The sequence below is a fragment of the Stegastes partitus genome, unplaced genomic scaffold (assembly GCF_000690725.1).
Source record: "Stegastes partitus isolate 25-593 unplaced genomic scaffold, Stegastes_partitus-1.0.2 Scaffold95, whole genome shotgun sequence".
NCBI classification, from domain to species: domain Eukaryota; kingdom Metazoa; phylum Chordata; class Actinopteri; family Pomacentridae; genus Stegastes; species Stegastes partitus.
In genome coordinates, this window is record NW_007577826.1 from 892,405 (window position 1) to 909,018 (window position 16,614).

Below are 16,614 nucleotides of genomic sequence, written 5' to 3' on the forward strand. Positions count from 1 at the left end.
CTGACTTGCTTAATTCACTCCCCCAGATTGATAGCCATCGTTTAATACTTGGTAGAGATATGAATTTGGTGATGGACCATATGCTTGACCGATCATCAACAAAACATTTCTCACTCTCAAAAGCAACTCAAGTTTTACAGACTTTTTTACAGAACTATGGCGCGGTAGATATCTGGCGACATCTTAGCCCTTCGACCAAACAATACTCCTTTTTTTCATCAGTACATCAAACTTACTCGCGTATTGACTACTTTTTTGTTGACAAAAAAATTCTTCATAATGTTAAAACATGCAATTATGGTAGCATTGTCTTATCTGATCACGGTCCGCTGATTTTAGAACTTACATTTCCAAATGAGCCTCGTATATATACATGGAGACTCAACCCTCTTCTGCTTTCTGACAATTCTTTTCTGGAGTACATCTCAAAACAAATTGACATGTTTTTAGAAATAAATATTACCCCTGATGTTTCATATAGCACAATATGGGAAAGCTTAAAAGCATTTTTACGTGGTCATATCATATCGTATTGCTCCCATGATAAAAAACAAAGACAAAGACGCCTGACTGAATTAACAGGTTTAATAGCACAATTGGATCACCTACATTCGAGGCATCCCTCCCCGGATCTATATAAACAAAGAATGGAGCTCCAAACAGAATTTAATTTAATCTCAACGCAACACACAGAGCAGTTGATTTTCAAATCAAGGAGATTATGGCATGAGCATGAGGAAAAGGCTTCTAAAATTTTAGCCCACCAGCTACGCAAAACAGAAGCAAAACATATTATTTCGGAAATTAGAACTCAAGACGGTCACATTACCACCAACTCTCAGAAAATAAACGAGAGCTTTCAGTTATTCTACTCTAAGTTGTATCAGTCTGAGTCTTTAGACTCACCTGAGCTCTTTGATAATTTTTTTGAAAACTTGAATGTTCCAACCTTGAACTCAACACTGAAAGGTCAGTTAGATGAGCCTATCTCTATTGAAGAAGTCAAAGTTGCAATAAGCTCAATGCAGGGAGGGAAGTCGCTGGGGCCTGATGGTTTCCCTGTAGAATTTTTTTTAAAGCTTTTAAAGACAATCTTGCTCCTTTATTACGGAATATGTTTATAGAATCCCTTAATGCTGAATGTCTTCTACCCACTCTGCGACAGGCCACTATCTCACTACTGCTGAAGCCGAACAAGGACCCACTGGATTGCTCATCCTATCGTCCTATATCATTATTAAATGTGGACTTTAAAATATTGTCCAAAACATTAGCTAATCGCCTTGAACACAATTTGCCTTCCTTGATAGCCTCAGATCAAACTGGGTTTATTCGGGGTAGGCAAGGCTTTTTTAATTTACGTCGTTTTTTTAAATACATTACACACACAGTCCTCCACAGCACCAGAAATAGCTTTATCACTTGACGCTGAGAAGGCATTCGATGGGGTGGAGTGGGACTACTTATTTTACATTCTGAATAAATTTGGCTTTGGTCCAGCTTTCATTTCATGGATACGATTACTCTATTCCTCCCCATTGGCTCGTGTAAGAACAAATTTTCATTATTCTTCTTACTTCCCACTCCACCGTGGCACTAGACAGGGGTACCCTCTGTCCCCTTTGCTTTTTGCTCTATCCATTGAGCCTCTAGCTATTAAATTAAGAGCAGAAAATAAAATCAGGGGCATTTATAGAGCAGATAGAGAGTACAAACTGTCCATGTACGCAGATGACCTCCTATTATTCCCTTCCTCATGCTTTTACTATTTTTGACAATTTTGGTGTTATATCAGGGTACAAGTTAAATATACACAAAAGTGAATTGCTCATAATAAATACCGAAGCAAGGAATATTTCATTTTCTAATTTTAATATCAAAGTCAAATCTGACTATGTGACTTATTTGGGTGTTAAAGTCACTTGTCAATATAAATCACTCTATGAAAATAACTTTGCCCCTCTCCTTGAAAAAACTAAAACAGATTTGGAGAGATGGAATAATTTGCCTCTGTTGTTGATTGGTCAAATTAATTCTATAAAAATGAATATACTACCTAAATATCTAGATTTATACCAATGTATTCCACTATATTTGCCCAAAAAAATATTTGTAACGCTACACAAACTTATCCTATCCTTCATCTGGAATGGTAAATCACCGCGAATACGTAAAGACTTCATGCAACGGCTCAGACCATTAGGTGGTTTAGCCTTACCAAATCTCCGCTTTTATTGTTAGGCAGCAAATATACGCAATGTGCTCCACTGGATTAGTGATCCAATTTTAGAGGCTCCCTCTTGGGTTTCTATGGAGGCCTCCTGCTGTGGAAATTCATCCTTGCAAGCTTTACTGTGCTCATCACTCCCTATAGGATTACACTATTATAAATGTAACCACCTGCTCTATGACTCTCTTTGGATTTGGGTGCAACGTAGAAAGACATTTGGGTTGCATATGATGTCACAAGAGGCACCTTTATGTTCAAATCATTTGTTTCCACCCTCAATGACTGATTCAGCCTTTAAAACCAGGGGCCTCATTTATCATCAGTGCGTACGCACAGATATGGGTGCACAGCATGCGTACGAACATTCCTACGCAAAGTATGGAATTTATCAACTTGTACTTATACTTAGGACTGTGCGTAAATATACGCACACCTCTGACCATGCGTACACACACAATCTAGCAGTACAACAGTGAAACTACAAATAGAATGTATTCGGGGATTTTGACCACCGGCACATTCCGGCGTGAGGTTGGAGACATATGCGGCATTTCCAGCCACCACTGAGCAGGATCAAGCCGGCAGTGTTGGATGCCATAACTCCCCTGGCCCCAGCCTACATCCAGCTCCCTTACAGCCATCACCAACGAGCCCAAATCAAACGGGGACTTAACGCCGTCGCTGGATTCCCAAACATATGTGGAGCCACAGACAGCACCCGCATCACAATCAAAGCAGCATCATTAAACAAGCTTAATTTTGTAAATAGAAAAGAGTTTCATTCAATCAACGTACTGATAATTTGCGATGCGCATTTGTCGCTATCCAACGTTGTTGCTGGTGGCCTGGAGAAACACAACTCATTCATTGAGCAGAACAGCTCTGTGGGTTCCATGCAGGAGCTGCTAAAGACGGCTGGATTATTGGTGAGTGTCACAGAGTGTGGAAATGTTTTAGCTGGACTTTGTTTGGTTATTAAAACATGTCATCTGCAGTGACCAGGGTTATCCACTGGGTGAAGGGTCAGTATTAATTCGTCCTCCTCCAGTTGCAGCCATTTCTCTTTTATGGACTGTGATGCGCTTTTTGGCACTGAGCTAAACGTCAAACCACTTTTTAAAATTTTTGCTGGCGATCTCTCCTCTGACCAACAGAAATAACTGCGGTGGTTATCTTGTCTGCAATATTTTTTCTTTCGCTGCTTATCCCAACATTTCAGGCACCAAACAATCGTTTCTGGTTTGCTTCAACCTCGCTGACAAGTACCTCAATCTCAGTTTCATAAAAGTTCCTCTTTATCGCCCTTTTTGCCACGATGATGACGACAGGTGAGGAAAAAATAAATCTTCACTTACTTTATAAAGAGACGTGTTGTTGCCCTATATGGTGATTTGGAGGCGTTCCTGAAGGCAACGTGTACGAGCACGGAGGTTAAGAACAAGTGGGATTTATCAACACTGATGTGCGTATGACCCCCGTATGCACGTTTGATAAATACAGATTTTTTTTGTACTCACGCACACTCTAAATATCATTCGTACGACAGAATTTAGAACCTTTTCTACGCACTGATGATAAATGAGGCCCCTGGAGTAATAATGGATTATGAACTCTAAAAGACTTTTTTGTGGATGGGGTGTTTATTTCATTCGCCCAAGTGACTAATCAATTTAACATACTCCGTACATATTTTTTCCGATACCTCCAAATTCATCACTTTATAGCTGACCGATATGACACCTTCCCAAATTTACCAGGGCCAACTACTCTAGATAATATTTTGAAAATCAATGTACATAAGAAAGTAATCAAAGAAATATACAGTTTTCTGTTAGAGTTACAATCACCTTCTCTTGCTATTATAAAAGCACATTGGGAAAAGGATTTGGCATTTAATATTTCAGAAGATCTTTGGGAATCAATACTGCGAAGAGTACATTCAGCTTCTATCTGTGCTAGGCATGGGCTTCTACAATTCAAGGTCCTCTACCGACTCCATTTTTGTAAGGAAAAACTGGTAAAGTATTATTCAAATATTGATCCATTTTGCAATCGCTGCAAAGTAGGCATTGGCTCACTTATACATACATTTTGGACATGTCCTAAACTTAGTAAATATTGGGCATCTATTTTTACCACTTTTTCGGAGGTGTATAAGATTAAACTGCCTCCTACCGCGTTGACTGCTCTCTTTGGAGTTCTACCCCCTGGTATCTCCGTTATTAAACTTCATTCAAATGCTATTGCTTTTGCCTCTTTGCTTGCTCGACGGCTTATACTGTTGAGGTGGAAGCAGGACAGCCCCCCAACACATGACCAATGGATTGCGGATATTATGAGGTTTTTGCACATGGAGAAGATACAAAGCATTTTAGCTAGTTCGTTACTGAAGTTGAATAAAACATGGCAGCCATTCTTGAAGTACGTGGAAACTTTCAAAATGCGCACTATACCTTAGAATAGTACCCAGCCACAAGTCTGATTGGTTGACTGCTGACCAAACTGTCCATTTTATCTCTTTTATTTTGTTTATTTATTTTTTTGTGTGGTTGCATGTTTGTGTTTTCTTTATTTTTATATATATATATAGTTTTTTGTTTGTTTGTTTGGGGGTTTTTTTGTATTTAATTTTATTTTTACTTAAACTGCTTGATTTGCATGCATGCCCATATTGTTGAGTTGGGGTTTATGTTAAAAGAAAGAACAGCTAATAAGGCATACTGTGTATGGTAACGTTAATATATATTGCTGTTGAGAAACTCTAAATAAAATCGGAAAAAAAAAAAATCGCAACATTCCTCTCTGAGACTAACTCCCTGTATGCAGAACTGTTTGACAACAAATGCTGGCTTGCACGAGAGCATCAGCTGGTGGAGCTGTCATGTGATCAGACGCTGATAAAGAGATTTTGGGAGGTAAGGCTTTTCCCACTTGCAGTGATGTGATGGCTGAGTATCCATCCCTCACCACTCTTGCAGTTAAAACAATCTTACCATTCAGCACAACCTAAAAGTGGCTTCTCCACCTTGCTCCAGCTCAAGTCACAGCAGAGAAACAGGTTGGACACTGAGCATGATCTGAGAGTAGCTCTGTCTACTGTCACCCCAGATTTTGAAACTCTTATGAAGAGTAGAGGACGTGCCCAACTGTCTCATTAACTTCAACAAATGACCTGATTAGGCCAAAACTTTGTTTTCGAGTAGTTTTGATATTTATTTTATTCACTTTTGTACATGCATTTGTCATGGTCCAGTTACTGTGCATGGTTATATGCTCTGAAATGCATGTTGCACAGTAAAATATATTGAATATTGAATTCTAAAAAATAAAGTGGGTCGTGACTCAATGACCATGGGAAAATGTGGGTCCCAGGTGAAACCAGTTGAGAATCCCTGATCTAAATGACACCTTTTATCAGCCAGAAACTGTAAAAATCACATTTTCAACTTACTGATAGTCCCTGAACATATCATTTGTGACGTTTGGTTCTATCAGGAAAATGAACCAAAACTGGGCTTAAAATCTCATAGTGCAAAATGAGTAAGAAAAGATGTGGTTTGATTTTGGCAGAGAAACTTTCAACATATTGTTGGATGAATATTGGTGTAAATGTGGAAAAATCATTTCATTAATTACTTCACACAACTGGAAATGCTGTTGCTTGTACACGTCTATCAATTAATAGGTTTGTTCAGTTCAGACTTGAGCTGTGTTGAAGGTGACACATAAATGTTTCTAGGTCCAAAGTAGCAAGGTTGCAGGCACAATTTTATGAAAAAATGACCAGCGTGCGCATTCAGACATGTGACACTGCCATCAGATTGGGATTGAGGTGCATGTCTGAAAGGGGCTAAACAGACACTCCACGTACAGAACTTCAGCTTCTCTGCAAAGTGTGTGTCACGCACAGTCACTGAGCACGTCTGGCCTCTAAAAGTCCACCCATGCATCATTTATACACCTTAATCCTCACAAGGGTCACGGGGGGCTGGAGTCTATCCCAGCTGACTCAGGGTGAAGCAGGTTCACCTGGACAGGTAAGCAGCCTATCACAGGGCTACACAGAGAGACAACCAGCACACTCACATTCACACCTATGGACAATGTAGGATCACCAGTTAACCTCAGCATGTTTTTGGACTGTGAGAGGAAGCTGGAGAACCTGGAGAGAACCCACACTGCACAGGGAGAACATGGAGACTTGTCCTAACCGAGACGCGAACCAGAGATCTTCTCGATGCGAGGCAACAGTGCTAACCGATCCACCAGTCATATAACTGCAGATATTTTTCTTGCTGCCACAAAAAATACTGCATAGCCCAGCTTTAAAATATGAGTCTTTCAGGTAATACACAAGACTCCTTTAGGTGCTATTAATGTATCTGAACAGACATAGTGCGTATTATACAATGATCAGCCAAGGTATTTAACCACCTGTCTAATACGATGTAGGCCCCCCTCACGTTGGCAAAGAAGCTCTGACCTGTCGAAGCCTGGACTCCATGAGATCTCTTAAGGTGTCCCTTGTTAGACCAGATTATATTCCTTCATTGCTCCATGGTCCAGGTCTGATGTTCACCTGCCCGTTGCAGGAGCTTTGAGTGGTGGACAGAGCCTGCGCAGCATCCTGTAATGCACTGTGTATTCTGACACCTTTCTACCATCGCAGCATTAGGGTTTTCAGCAGTCTGTGCTACAGCAACCCTTCTGTGGGGTCACACCACATGGTCCAGCCTTCACTCCCAACGCACATCAAGGAGCCCTAGGCTTCTATGACCATGCTGCTGGTTTACCAGTTGTCCTACCTTGTCCTACCCAGTCATTCATCCAATAAAATTTGGCACCATACTCCCATTTAAAGCAAGTTTTAAGACAAAACTGTCAAAAAAAATTAAAAGAAAAGGAAAACATTAGACTAAGTAAAATTACCACCTGCCAAAATGCATCAAATATTCCAGCTACTGTATCTGACATGATGAATAGTGATGCGAAGTGACACTGAATACACAAACTAGGTAATGGTATGTGTTAAGGTACATCTGCAATCGAGAGGGCAAGCCAAGGGTTCTGCAGATTTAACTTTGAGAGCTGTGATCCCCAAAGAATTCACCACTACAGGACTGTCATCATCATCATCATCATCATCATTATCATCATTATCATCATCAGACAAGATAGCATCTGTTACATAGTTAAGCTCTCTGAGACATTTCAATGTCCAAGACTGTATTTTTTTATTTTCTGTTTTTATAATCTGCCCCCACACACAGACACAAAATACACCACCAACTGCAATGCTGTGGATTAAACACAGCCCTACTACACTGGGTGTACTTGTGCCATTCAGGCCTCCAGACTGTGGCCTCGCCATCAGAACATCAAAGCTGCCCACTGACAAACTTTCCCTTCTGGTGCTTCAGTGACAGGCTGAGTAAAAGACTGGACAAAGGTCTGGAAGGGAACCGTGTTGTTCAAACCACACTGGTTTCTACACAGCTCTTGGGTTTAGTACAAGAAATGTTGTGTTATGAACTCAAGCTGGATGATAAATTTAAATAAGCTGCATTCATTTCCATTTTTGCTTTCTTTCACATTTATTTATTTCAGAGGGCCTATATTTCATAGTGTCACTTCAATTTCAGAATACTGTTGGGAAAATGTATGTTCAAATGGGTTTTGAATGCTTCTGGACAATTATTACACAATCTAATTGATATTCGACAAGTCAAACACTCAGGCCAGATTACTGTGGCAATGCTGATGTCCCCCACAGAGTTACACTTTCAGATCATTTTTAGTTTATATGATTTCAAAGTAGTCTAATTACTCGTGCATCATTTACAGATATATCAAAATCAGACTAAATTTGAATATATGGACATCAGAAATGGTTAAATTTCTATTTTGACACCTAAACTAGCAAAATAACAGGTTTGAGCAGAGAGGACTGTGTAACTAATTCTAAAGAGCTTATTGATGCCACTATTTGCCAGTTCTGTTAAATGAGTACACATAAAGAATGGCTAAGTTGAAGATGGTAGAATAATTGTCTTTCCTTGTCTTGATGTGAGTTTAGTGTGACTTGTGTCATTGTCAGAGGAAGTGAAATTGAATGTGGATAACAAGATTTTGATAATTCAATGTAAAGGGAGTAACATACGTAACTGGACCTGAAGTTAGTGTGTGGTGACATTAAACTGTGCAAAACCACTTGTAGTAAAGTATGTTCTAACAAGTTTTTGAATTTTGTTCTTCAAATCAAAGATTGGGTGCTTCACCAAACTGAGAAAAATATTTCAATGTTGCTAATTAGCTGTTAGCTGTAACTAGGTTTACTGTAGGTTACAGTTTGATAATCATAATGAAGCTATATTTTTGCCATCTCAAAGTGCCATTTATTCATGAACACCACATCAGCAGATAGAAATTAGCTTGTTTTACTAAACTAATGCTAGCCCACACTGTACAGTTACTGATGAATGTTGGTAGCACTGTCTCTGGCACTGTGGGGTTTGTCTGAATGCAGCCATACTGGCAGCTTTAGTAAACAACATAATTAGGAGAAATGTTTGCTGAACATTGAACACTAGCAATAAACAAAAACTAGATACAAAAACTAGATAATAGACTATGTGCTTTTCTTATGTATGGACTCAATTGGTTAAACCTGTCAGTTGTTCAGCACACATTTGTGAGTTGTATGTGTAACGAATATTCCCGAGCAGTAACCGTAGTACACATCTATTACAGGAGTTACATTGGGTTTATGGGTGCATTTCTGGGTGGGTTGTCCCCAGCGGTTTCCTTCTGAACAGCCTTCTGATGTCAAATTGGGGAACATGTTCACCTGTGAAAGTGGTGACTAGACCTGATCCATCACTTAATCTAGCGTATCTAGAGTATTTTGAAAATGTTTTTGTCAAACTGTTCCTATCATCACATTTCTAACGGCACAAATGAGTCAAAAGCAAGAAATGGAACTGTTGAATACTAAGAACAGAGAATTAAACTGTGTTAAAAAGCTGATATGTCCTTTCATCAGAGGAAGCTGAACTGGAGATGGTTTTCTGGCATCATCATCATCACAACCCATTTTAGAACAAACAGTGTTGTCCATGCAGTCTTCCTTCTTCACAGCCAGATGACGGCACCATATGAGGTCTTCCTAATGCTGACACCACTCATGACTCTTCTTGAGACAGTCCTCTGCTCAGGCAGAAGGTCCTCACGTTAAATATCAGACAAACCTAAGTTAAAGAAAGACATCACAGTATCAGCATGAACAATCAAGATTCATCTCACAGAAACATACTGACTAGATATTTTAGATTTTAGATTTTCCATGTACTTTAGGAAAGACAAGAGCTGTTTCATTTCATATCCAGCCACGCATAGAGACAGATGTTCTATCAAACACTCAGCATGACAGTACATCAACAGTAATACAGGACAAACAACACTTGACATCATAATATCATAACCACTATTCCAGATTTGGACCATTTAAACAGGAAACATCAAAAATAACTTTTGTCTACTATTTATCTGCCACACTAACACAGTAGACCCTAGCTTGGTCATATATGCCAGAAACACAACACACACATCAATAGCTTAACATTGCTACACTTAACTGTTTATCAGACTTTAACTGATCAGCTAGTTTGGTTAGCCCGGTGTATTGGTAATCCACTTTAACTGTGATATTAACTCGGATGTTATTGTCACATCTTCTCCGGTAAAAACACGCAGGAAAAACCCACCAACGTTGACGACACATCGTACATACTATGTTTGGAGCTAAAACTTCATACAGTGTACATTCAAATTGAAAAATATTAAGAAAAAAAATTTACTTACTGAATCAGACATCCAAATCCCTCAAGAGTCTGTGGTACAATTATCCGAAGATGCAACAAACAAATCATAATAATGGTGAATTGAAAAACGATTAATAATGAACGACAAAACTGTCCAAAGAAAATGTACTGTTATTCCACTGACAAATAATCAAAAAAATATGTTTGCATCTGGAGTTTACCAGTGAATGAGCCTCCTGGCTGCCTCATTCAATCAGCCTGTCAATCGTTCTAGACCAGCCATGCCAATCACGCCAGCCCCGTACCCTCATTAGGATATTAGGATTGGAAATAAAAAGTGTAGTTAGGAATTTAAGGTCCGCTGAAAAAAATAAATTTGGTTTTAGGAAATATAAGTCCCCAGAGAAAAGTAAATGTGACATAAAATAAAACTGTATAAATAAATGTGAAATGAGAGAATAAAAGAGTCGTGGAATGAAAAAATGAATAAATGTTATTTAATTCAGTTGTCTGTGTGTGTGTGTGTGTGTGTGTGTGTGTGTGTGTGTGTGTGTGTGTGTGTTCAGCTCATGAACAATGTGAGCAAAATCAAGTGTTGCGTTTATGTTTTTGTTCAGTGTGTGTTAAGCGCTGTGAGATGGCATATGTTGTAAACTGCTCTGTATAAATAAAATTGAATTGAATTAAATTGATTTAATGATTATATACATATTTATCCTCAGATCTATTTATTTATTTCAGGACTTATTTGAAAAAAAAAATTGAGATATGGAAATATGCGCTTCCACTTTTGTCTCTGAAAGAACATCAGTGCTAGCTGCAAATAACAGTGACCACACGGCACTACAATAAGAAACTGTCACCAAATCCTTTGGGAACCCACTGGGACAACCAACACCAGTCCTGTACAATTTAACAATGTCAGCAGCAGCTCACAGCCACAGAATGGCTACAAAATCAGTTCTAACCTTGATCACAACTCCTGTTACTGACTTTTCAATATTTTTTAGGGTATTTATGAATTTTCATTCTGTTTTTCAAGGCATAAAACAAATACATGATAACAATAAGTGGATGGAAGCATTTTCACAGCTTGCAAGCCAAGTAATGAGTAAGTAAGTGACCCTCATAGCAAAATATCTGGCTACAGCTGCATGCAGGTTATGTAATATCAAAACACACTGTTGCCATTTGTTTTACCAGTCGCTGATTGAAGACCATGTGTCGGAGCCACTTGAAATCCAGAGCTTTAAAGGCAGAAAGGACAAACAGAGACTCAGTCTCATAACGTTCTGTCTTCTGGATGGCCCCCTCAGGATAGGTGATCCTCATGGTGGTCTTGGAGCCGACATCTTTCTCAAAACCTTTCACTGGGGCCTCATTTAACCTGCAACACGAGATTGCAAAGAGTCCTACTGTGCTTTTGTAGTAAGTGACAGGCAAGCTGGTGTAAATAGTCTATAGTCTATAGTACATGTCTTCATAGTGCCCTCTTGGCAGAGTCTCTCTTAAAGATCTTAAAGATTTCAATCAAATACTAAAAAATGGTAAACAAACAAAAAAACAAAAGCACGAGTACAGTGGAAAGCAGCTGAACTGATCCACGGACAGGTAGTGCACATTACAGGAGTTCTATCACAGCTTATGGAAATATAACAATCTGACAATAGAATATAAATATACATAAATAAAGGCCAAGCTACAGATAAGGTCAAAATTATCAGCCACCAAGGAGAGACAAAAATATTTTCACCAAATTCTGTCCAGTGTTAACATTACACATAAAACTTTATGGACTGCAACATCCATGAATGAAAAAGCCCTGAATAAAAAAAGAGAAAAACCTTCAAGCCTGCTGTATAACAACTGTACTGGAAACTGCAGTGGTCACCATGTGTATTCTTTTTCACATGTAACAGATGTCACTGTCTGATGAATGTAGTTTGATTTCAGCATCATGATTTGCCCTTACGGTCATGGACAGTCAAGTGTTTGGCTGTGAGTAATTCACCAAGACAATGTTACCAAAAAGTAGTTCTGATGGATGTTAGAGGCAGTCCAGATGACTACTGAGTCATTGTTCAAGCAAACCCTTTTAAAAAATACAAACTTATAGTGGTGGTAATATCTTGTGTGATACTACCATATCAATTTGGAAAATTATTACTGAGGTAACAAAGTGGCAGGAAATATGTAAAGTCTGTGTTGTATTGTAATGTGTCAAAACGTACCTGACAACAACATCAAACTCATCAATCTTTTGTCCTAGAGACTTATTGGCAAGGATTCCTCCATTTCCAACAATGATGCATGTCTTGCAGCTCTTACTGGAACACAAAAAAATGCATTATGATTTATTTCTTTATTTCCTGCCAGTAATTGGACCTACTACCTAATGGACCGCCCAGATACAGACCTATTTAACACACAATCACTCTGGAAAAACAAGTGGCTGTGTCTCTTATTTTTGTTGTTTCTTTTTTTTCCTTCATTCCAATCTTATGGATGCTAATCTATAAAAGTATAACTACAGAGAACAAGTACTGCTGCAGTTAAGTATAAACTTCTTTACTTAGTACTTAGACTCAAGACAAGTGCAGAAGAAGAGCAGTGACAACAAAAGTCAATGCATCACAACTTCAGTTAATATGATTACAACGCTGTAGTGGGGAGTCAGTACAATGTGTCACATCTTTAGTCTGGACTGCTTACATCTAAATGGAAAAATAAACACATTCCCAATTTTCTGAGCTGGCTGATTTATCAGGATCATTTATGCAACTACTTCAGAGGTCCATATAAAGACCAAAACTTCAAGCCAAAGTATAATCAAACATACAAACACATGGTTATCCTGATAATTGACCTGAAATCTAGTCATTATCATTGAAGTTTCTGTTTAGATGGACAGACTTAGCATTTAGCCACAGACACTTGGTATTAAATATTATACAGAGTGTTTTAAGACTGCTACATTACTATATGTTCTGTAATCATTTTGTAGTCATGTGAATTTTTCATGTAAACTCTTTTATTCATCTTTAATATCCAAAACCTATCCTTAAACAACAATGGTAATGCCGTTTTCTATATCTTACATTTATAGTGACTTAAAAGTCTGATAACTAATTCATGGACTACGTATAAAGTAACTGGAAATAGTAGCTTTAAATACAGAACTGAAAGAAAACTAAGGACAGGGATGCTGTGATGACTGCAAACGGTGCTGCAGAGCATTACAGAAGCTATGCAACTTTTACCTGTCAAGTTCTTCTCCAAGGCCATACATCGTTGTAGCTGACAGAAGAATATCTATGATCTTCTCTGCAGATATTTGAGAGATAAAGAGGCAAAAAGGAAAAACAACAAGTGAGATAAAGATGGAAGAATTCTTTCTATCACATTTGACCCAGCTAGGATGCCCTCATCTCCAGCACAACTTGACAAGCTGTGAAAAATAAGGCAGGTCAATGAGCCAATGTGTGGGAGGGCTGTCATGTCAGGTGATAGTGTTATACAACTGGTAAAGATGGTGGGATAAGAGCCCATACACATTCCACTTGCTCCCTCCAGGTAGTGATATATGCAGTGAAACACTTTACACAGGGGAAACTGTGAAGAAACAAAACATTTTTTAAATGCACTCTCTGCCTGATGAGAGCAAAAGGGTTGGGGGAGGCTCAGAGGGAGTCCAAAGGCTACTTTGAATTTTTGGGTTCTCTGTTTAAATTTGTACTTTGTTAAGTGTAGCCCAGTGCTAAAAACATAAGTAAAAACTTGTAAATATTGATTTCATATTTTACTCCACAATGAGATCATAAATTAATAAGTTAGAGTTAAAAATATGTTCATGAGTATGTTCATAAATATAGATAAATAGTGATAGGAATCTTTAAAAAACTGTGAAATAAACCTTTTGTATGTATTTTGGGGACGGACTAAGCATCCAATTGCTATTATGGTCCGATTTGACATTAATCTATAAGGTTAATTGTCCCGCCCCACTCACTGCACTGTGAGGGAGCGCTGCTCAGATCGCATCAGACAGCGTGACAGAGAGCAAGGTTGCCTGTTGCTCAACTAGAAAATTAGCTAACTAGCTTGAGAAACTCGGAAATCGGTAAGAGAAACCAAACCTAAACCCACTCTGTGTGTTATATCGTTCAAAAATAGTAATTCATTGTTCATTAAACTTTAGAGAGCGTTGCTGTGAGCAGATTGGAGTCTGGAAATCTCCGTTCGAGCCTCGTTTGGCATTGGTGAGTAAAATCATGTGCTCTGTTAGTATGCGAGCGCTAGCCGCGATACTACCTAGCGTCAGCATTTTTTGACTAAAAATGCATTAAAAGTGGCTAAAACCATTAGTCATCGATAGAATACAGTAAAAATAAAATAGTGCTTGTATAGTCGTATTTAAATATTGTTGTGTATGTGATATTTTCAATGGTATTTGCAGTTATTGTGATAGTAGCACATGTTTTAGAATTTAAATTGTGCTAATATAGTTAGTAGTGCTGGTTTGAATGTCAAGTGCCTTTTATTAGCACTTTACTAGTACTTTTATTAAGCTAAAGCTAATGTGTATTTCCAGTCCACATCCTAATGCAAAGCTACTATGTTGAGAATGCTTATTTCATTAGCATTGCAAAACATTGACATTATAATTTTATATTACCACATGTAAGCTAATTCTTTTGGGTTTATTAATGTGTTGGTGATATGAAACTGTGATTACTTGAACTATATTGTTGTACAACATGATATGTTTGACAAATGAATGTGGAACCATTATGACTTGTAGCTTTAGGCAATAGATATTAGTTTATTGTATTTTAAGCTACTTTATTCTGGCCTTGTTATAGGTGAGGTTTTTTTTTCCTTGAGAATGTGTCTGTGGATGCACTCTCCGACTCATAGAGCTGCAGAGACGAAAAGGATCAGCATTTCCAGTACTGGATGGCGAGCCTCAACCCAAGGAACCGAACCCACTGGTAGATAGCGACCCGATTGATCACGACAAACAAGACATTGAATGAACATTTATCAGACAAATTGAAAGGACTAAAAGGGCTACTCAAGACTGGGTTATTTTTATTTTATTGTTTTTTAAAAGAGTGCGCAGTTTTGTTTATTGTTTTTACATGCAACGTGGATCCACTCATAACTCAAACAGTGAAATCTGTGTCTTTTCTACAAGCCGTGTGTATTTTCCTCTGTCATTTACATCTGGGCTCCCACGAATCCAGGGTCTTCTGATCTGGCCAACATCCCTCATAAGCTGGTATTACTAGTATTAACGGTAAAAGTAACTACCTTGCTAGTAGGCACCTACGCATAGGTTACATAAGCACTATGTGATGACATATGTTGTCAACGGTGCTATACAAATAAAACTGAATTGAACTGAATTGAGTGGCACTGAGCTGCAACATGAGTTCCATTTTGTAGTTGTTTACATTTTGGAGGATACACTATATGAACATTTTTTTATAGCTGTGTACCACTGGGTATAACGAGAAGAACTGATTTGTTTGTCAGATTATTAAAGCTGCATGTACACCTGACTATTTTATAAATCCCAGCCACTATGGAAACAAGTGAACATGCACAGCCTTCATTGCCACTTGCACAATCATCCTTAAATGGATTTAGAAATGTTCTTACATGTAACTGTTGTTCATGCTTGAGACTGTTTATAGCCCATGTGCCACTACATTACTCACAATAAGTTAGGGACATTGTTATTTACATGAGTGCTTTTCCTATTTGCTCTGAATTTTAATGAAATAAGTAAAAGTTCCCTTTGATATTACTAATAATGAATGAGAAGAAACACCATTTTCATTAGTTTAATATTTATTACCCCCCAAATTTAAACAATAACAAGGATAGCCCCAAATAACAAAAATTGACAATGTCAGTAGCGGGTGTTTCCACCATTTGCAGCAATGACAGCTTGACAACGACGTCTCATGCTCCTCACTAGCCTCATGATGTTGTTCTGAGACAATGTGTTGCACTCTTCCACAAGTGCTACACGCAGTTCTGCCAGGTCACGTAGGGGTGGAGTACGGTCATCCAGTCTCTGCTTCAGCTGGTCCCAGACGTGCTCTATGGGGTTCAGGTCAGGGGACATTGCTGGCCATACCATATGAGGCACTCCGATTTCCTAAAGTCGAGTTGTGACAATTCTGGCACGATGTGGTGAAGCATTGTCATCCATGAACAGAAAGTTGGGGGTGTGCTGGCAGAATTGGGGGATGATGATGGGTTCTATGATGTCTCTGAGGTAGGAACGTGCAGTGACTGAGCCATCTACAAAAATCTAATCTGTTTTGCGCTGGCTGGTGATGCCTGCCCGGACTGTTGCAACTCCTCCAGCGAAGCAAACTCTGGGGACCATGTTAGCCTCGGCATATCGCTCACCTCGCCTTCTCCAGCAACGCTGACGACCGTCATTTCTGTGCAAGGTGACTCGACACTCATCAGTGAACAGGACGGTGGACCACTGCTGCATTGTCCAGATCACATGGTCTTGTGCCCACTACAAATGTTCACGGCGGT

General features: G+C 38.8%; 1 protein-coding gene across 1 annotated transcript in view; it reads right to left on the reverse strand.

Moving 5' to 3' along the window:
• The window catches only part of st3gal3a (ST3 beta-galactoside alpha-2,3-sialyltransferase 3a), a 61,863-nt gene that overhangs the window by 15,900 nt on the left and 29,349 nt on the right, over window positions 1–16,614 (reverse strand). The window contains exons 5-7 of the mRNA XM_008277332.1: window positions 13,311–13,374; window positions 12,282–12,377; window positions 11,251–11,437 (exon numbers count right to left, since the gene is read on the reverse strand). Coding sequence (XP_008275554.1) covers window positions 11,251–11,437; window positions 12,282–12,377; window positions 13,311–13,374 — 347 coding nt within the window. The remainder of the gene's footprint in view (window positions 1–11,250; window positions 11,438–12,281; window positions 12,378–13,310; window positions 13,375–16,614) is intronic.